Source organism: Sus scrofa, chromosome 13, assembly GCF_054392235.1.
Source record: "Sus scrofa isolate SSC_HxYL_T2T_F1_AM1 chromosome 13, Sscrofa_HxYL_maternal_Yorkshire_Landrace_v2.0, whole genome shotgun sequence".
Classification (NCBI taxonomy): domain Eukaryota; kingdom Metazoa; phylum Chordata; class Mammalia; order Artiodactyla; family Suidae; genus Sus; species Sus scrofa.
This window is the reverse complement of record NC_139395.1, coordinates 123725267-123731378: the sequence shown is the minus strand read 5'-3', so window position 1 is coordinate 123731378 and position 6112 is coordinate 123725267. Positions and strand designations below refer to the sequence as shown.

The window sequence follows — 6112 nt, the reverse complement described above, 5'->3', positions numbered from 1 at the left end:
CAACGCTGGATCCACTAATCCAGGCCAAGAATGGAACCGGTGTCCTTATGGATACTAGTTGGTTTCGCTACTGCTGAGCCACAACAGGAACTCTTGGAATAATTTTTTAAAAGAACTCTCCCTTGTCATCTATTGGCTAGTCTGAGGTACTTTTTTTTTTTTCTTTTTTCAAGGAGGGCAGAATATTTGATTCCTTCCTTTTATTTACCAGGTTTCAGAATAACAAGCATCCTCCAAAGATGACCAAGGGGGTTTTAATTTTAATTTTAATTTTAATTTTGGGGTCCTGCTGAACTCATGGATTTTAGAGCATTTTATATATGTCAATTCATTACAGTTTGGTTTTGCTCAAAGTACCCCACTTTTGGCCATAGGACTGCTTGGTTCTTAGAGATGAATGGCCCACAGTCATGTAAGTGTTTACTTTCCCTTATGACTAAGAACTACTTTCCAGAACTTACAAAATGATTTGTTATGAGTTATATAATGTATTTATAGGCCCCCCCCATAAGTGTGTTACTAGGGTATGAGAGGACTACATTCGACTCTGAAGTCCAACTGTCCTGCAGATGCTTGGAGTCAACTTCAGTTGGGAGAAGGTCATGCTCTGCAGTGTGTCATTGGTGTTGCACTTGTCGTGGTTTTCAGAGGCTGCTATTCCTGTGAGGCTGCCATGACTTTTACTCTACAAGACTGAAGTTGGGAAATTTCACATTCCTGCTACCTGATAAGCGGCAATGCCTGAAAAAAAAAAAAAAAAAAAAAAAAAAAAAAAAAAAACCTCCATCTTCCTAAACCCTCATTAAAAGTGAAGTCAATGAAGAATGTAAGCATAAACCCACAAAAACAAAAACATTCACGAAATAAGGGCAAAGGGAAAGGTGAGATTGGTGGTGAAAAGAAGCTCCAGGATGACAAGCATGTTCCAGTCCAGGTTAGTACAAGAAGGTGGGAAATGACAGGAAAATAACACACTTCCTAGTGTTTGAACACACTGAGAGACTTATTGTGCAGTGAGAAAGCTGGAGGATGAATGGGTGATAAAATAGGTAAAGAGAAAACTAAGCAAAAATTTTTAAGGTACTTATTAACTCTAGGAAAAAACAAAAAGTTTTTCAAGAAAAGAAATTATATTATTACCTGGCTCTGCTGTGAATAAAACTGGCATAGTAATAGTAATATGAATTCTCTATTAATAACCAAAACTATGAAATTGTGATATAATTATATTGAGAGGCATAAGGGGAGGTAAAGTGTGTGTGTGTTTATGCGAGAGAGTTGAACTTTTATTTTCCATAGTAAGAAGTCCATAGACAATGTATAAAACTCAAAACCTTCAGATGTAGTAAGAATACCTTATTTGGAATGATGCAGGTAACTGTGAGAAGAAACAGCTAAAAAAGTTGAAGGGTTGTTCCCAGGAGTGTGGAGGTGGGACAAAGGACATTTAATTTCATTTCTATTTGACATTATAAACTATCTAACTATGTACATTTACTAATGATATTTTTCATTAAAGATGTCATGTGTCTGTGGATCTCTAATTCAAATAATTCTACTGCTGGAAAATTAATCTCAGTCATGATTTGGGGTTCTCTCTTCCCCTAATATCACCCAGGAGTCTCAGATGGTCTCATGTGTTCTAGAATATACAGAACAGGTCCTCCCCATGTCACCCCCCCCCGACCCCCACCCCCACCAAGCCCACATAATCTCTTTGGCCTTGGGTCAAACTTGGGTACAGGAGTCTTTCATTGCTGCCATCAAATCTTAGCATCTCCCAAGGCTTCTTGTCAGAAAGGTCTTGTCACCTCATGGGGCCCTGCCTAGGATGGGACTCTACACCCCTGCTCATAGGACCGGAAAACATAGGTACCAGCTCTTTCTCCACTCCCTTCCTTCCCAGCATTTTCCTTTCCCCCTTTTTTAACTGAACTTTTAGGAACTCAGGATCTGCCCCTCTTTACTGTAGTGGGGTGGTGGTAAGAGAAGGTACAAAGCAACACCTAGGGTGCACTTTTTTTCCTCCTCCATAATCTTTGATTCAGACAATAGACATCTTCCCAATCTCTATAAGAGTTTCCAGGAGTTCCCATCGTGGCTCAGTGGTTCACAAATCCAACTAGGAACCATGAGGTTGTGGGTTCGATCCCTGGCCTTGCTCAGTAGGTTAAGGGTCCGGTGTTGCTGTAAGCTGTGGTATGGGTTGCAGTTGCGGCTCGGATCCTGAGTTACAGTTGCTGTGGTTGTGTTGCAGGCCAGAAGCTACATCTCTGATTAGACCCCTAGCCTGGGAACCTCCATATGCCGAAGGAGCAGCCCTAGAAAAGGCAAAAAGACAAAGGAAGAAAAAAAAAAGAGTTCCAGCTAGTTCTCATTGACTCTCACTTGGCCCCTGCTCCCTTGCCCATCTTCCACCCCTACCCCCTACCCCAACCCAACAGAATTCTGAAACTATAACTGAGGGGAGCCTACCCTTTGCATTTTCTCCTACTCATATTGTTACATTTGTAATATTTCATTTTGATTGTACTTATGCAATCTGTATATTGTTGCAATTTTTATTGTAATTTTGTTTCTCTTCATTTACAGTCACCCAGTTCCCCTACTCCCCAAAGGACTGTGACAAATGGGTCCTTTGCCTCATCAAGAGCCAGTTCTAAGGCAGCAATTTCCAAATGGCCTGTGCACACCCTAGAGGTATACATGTGATCATCAGGTTTTGGGAGGAAGATACCAGGGCTTCTAACATTTGTTTGCTTTCTACTTTTATATGTCTCTAATGTACATAAAGTATACTTATAAATTTAAAATGTGTCTATTTGGAGGATGATTCTCAAACTTTTTTTTCCACACTGATAAAGTGTGTGATCTAAGACATTTGAGAATTATACTCCAGGGCAACACTGTCCAAGAAACAAAATACAAACCGCAAATGAGAGCTCCATATATAACTTTATCTTCCATAGCCATGATTTTATTTTATTTTATTTTTTGGCCACACCAAGGGCATGTGGAAGTTCCCAGGCCAGAGATCAAACCATTACCACAGCAGTGACCCAAGCTGCTGCAGTGATAATGCTGGATCCTCAACCTGCGGTGCCACAAAGGAACTCTGATAACCACAATTTTAAAGAGTAAAAAGAGGAGTTCCCGCTGTGGCACATCGGGATTGGTGATTTCTCTGAAGCCCTGGAACATAGTTTCAATCCCTGGCCTGGCACAGTGGGTTAAGTATCTGGTGTCACCACAGCTGCAGTATAGTTTGCAACTCTGGCTCAGGGAACTCCATAACCCACAGGGACACCATAAAAGGAAAAAAAAAAAAAAAGAGGTAAAGGAGTTCCCTGATGGATTCGAAGGTTAAGGATCAAACATTGTTACTGCTGTGGCTTGGGTTCAATTTCTGGTAGAATTAATTTAAATATGTTTTATTTAACCCAATATATCCAAAATAGTCTCACTTCAACATGTAATAAATATTAAAATTATTAACAAAATATTTTACATTTTCTTTTACTAAGTCTTCAAAGTCTGACCTGTAGACTACAGTGAAACCTCCTCTCTTGGCTTAGCCCATTGCAAATAGTACCTGTGGCTCATATTAGACACTGCCCCTTGGGAGTATTTGAGGGCATCCAAGATGTGTCCTGACTAGAATTGCTTCTACTGATAGCAGATCTCCTGAGATTAAGATAGAGCTGTAACTGCCTCAGAGCTGTGACTCATCCAAGGCAGCAAGGCGAAGAGAACTACAGTTCATTGAACATCGAAACTGCACTTAAGGAGTTCCCATCATGGCTCAGTGGAAATGGATCTGACTAGTATCCACGATGACACAGGTTCAATCCCTGGCCTCGCTCAGTGGGTTAAGGATCTGGCATTGCCATGAGCTGTGGTGTAGGTCTCAGACGAAGCTGGAAATCTGGCATTGCTGTGGTGTACGCTGGCAGCTACAGCTCCAATTCAACCCCTTGCCTGGGAACCTCTATATGTCACGGGTGTGGCCCTAAAAAAAAAAAAAAAAAAAAAGGCAAAAAACCCCCAACTGCACTTAAGTACTTTCACATCTACGTTTCATTTCATTTTCCAGAACCTTTTTGAGACAGAGATTATTAAACCACATAAAGATGAAGAAACAGTCTCGGATTATAGAAGTAGTCAGAATTCCATCTTCGTCCAAAGCCCTAAAGTGAATCCAAAGCTCTTCTGAAGGACACTCCCTTCTGTCCTCTGGAAGCTGCTGAACTGTTTCTACTCACCATAACGTAGTGCTGTTACCTGCTGAGATTCCTTTCATGGAGCAAGTGATCAGAGTCTGCAGTTGGACCCCAGAGGAGTCACGATGCCCTCTCCTACCTTCTGAAAGAATGAAGAAAAGTGCAGACTTAACCCCAAGCCACTCTCCTACCCTCCTCAGACTCTCCTCCAACTGTGCACTGTCGGATTTCCCAGCACGATACTTTCCTGGTTGGGGCTCCTTTATGTGAAGTCACTCTGCAGTAGATTAATTAAATACTGCATTGATTTTCTAGTCTCTGGGGTACTTCTAAAAGGGTTATATTCTTGAAACCCCTTCTCTGAGCTAGTAGAACATTTCCCTTTGCAAATGTAATACTTAGAACTTTATCACAGTCCTCTCACCCAGACATCACCCCACCACCATCACCTGCCATAAAATCTAAATTTTTGCCTTTCCCAAAGATGGTCAAGGCAAGAAAGGGGGAGTGAGTCCTGCTGGTTTTCAGGTCATGTTGATTTAACACTTCATGATTTATTCATCCTGGCTGTCTTGCTTGTAGAGTTTCATTTTTGCATGCTGCTAAATACCTTGCAGGGGTGTCGTTCCTCTTAATTAGATAATGTTTGTAAAGCATGTTACGGATGAAAGTGCTGTGTCAGGGCTAAATATGAACACTGGGGTATCCTCGTGCTGTTCTTTGTACAGGGGTTTTCAGAGTAACACAAATTGTGAGAGGTCTGCTTTTGGGAAAAGGCTTGTGTATCCTTCCCTGAACTGTAGATTATTAAAATATACATACATGAGAATTAAGAGTGATGATAAACATAGAGCATTTTGCATTCACACGGTTTTCTAATCTTGATGTAACGGTGCTTTCCCCACTTAGTCAAAATGCTATGATGATGCAGAGTGAGAACAGAACCTTCCTTGTGAAATGTGCTGCCTGGTGGCAGACCCTTCACCTTCCTGATATGTAGCAAGTAATGTCTTTTTTTTTTTTTTTTTGGTTCAGTGAGTGGGCGGCTATAACAATTTAGCAGCATTTCCAATGTGTCTGAGTAAGAAAAAAGATTCATTTAAAATTACAGCATGTTAAATTAAATGTTGAGTAATGTTTCCCTAAGAAAAAATTTTAAATACCAGTTTCATTTACTTTTGTTAACATAGTCACTAAACCTGAGTTTATCAAATTTTTAAATGTGTATAGAATCACGTTAAGCATCTTTATTAAGGTATTAGTGTCAACGGCTCTTTTTGAACACAAACAAAAAATGTTTTCTTTTAGAAGACTGAATATGGCTTACCATTTTTGCTTGTTTTCTAATCCTCAGCTTTTAAGCTAGGTTTATATTTTAGAATAAGAAAACTGCTTGAAATAGAGCAGAGAAAATTGCATGGTCTCTCAAGGGTTTATGAAAAACATGACTTTTGGGGCAACTTTCATTATTTTTATAAATAAGAAATAAAAAATATAAACTTGCAGCCTAAAACACACTTTATACTTCTCCTCAAATCCACAAAATGTGTGTTACTAGCAAGAAATTTACACTAATAAATGACAAACATGCAATGATGATGTATTATATGTACTATAGTGAATAAACAGTAAGAAATAAAAAATGTGTTAATAAACGTTGTTTGGGTCAACCCAGATTTCATTCTAAGACTATAGCAAATTATCCTTTTTTTTTTTTTTTTTTTTTTTTTTTTTGCTTTTTAGGGCTGCATTCGTGTCATATGGAGATTCCCAGGCTAGGGGTCTAATTGGAGCTGTAGCCACTGACCTACGCCACAGTCACAGCCATAGCCACAGCCACAACCATGCCAGATCCAAGCCTCGTCTGTGACCTACACCACAGCTCTCGGCAA

The 6112-nt window shown here is 39.9% G+C and overlaps 1 protein-coding gene across 1 annotated transcript; it reads left to right on the top strand.

The window, feature by feature from the left end:
- The first annotated feature begins 648 nt into the window (after nt 1-648).
- On the top strand, nt 649-5863 carry LOC146397589 (uncharacterized). The gene is made up of 3 exons (XM_084990264.1): nt 649-934; nt 2593-2700; nt 4094-5863. Exons 1-3 carry the CDS (start codon nt 818-820, stop codon nt 4211-4213), a joined length of 345 nt encoding a protein of 114 aa, XP_084846390.1. The 5' UTR covers nt 649-817; the 3' UTR covers nt 4214-5863.
- Nucleotides 5864-6112: the final 249 nt, after the last annotated feature.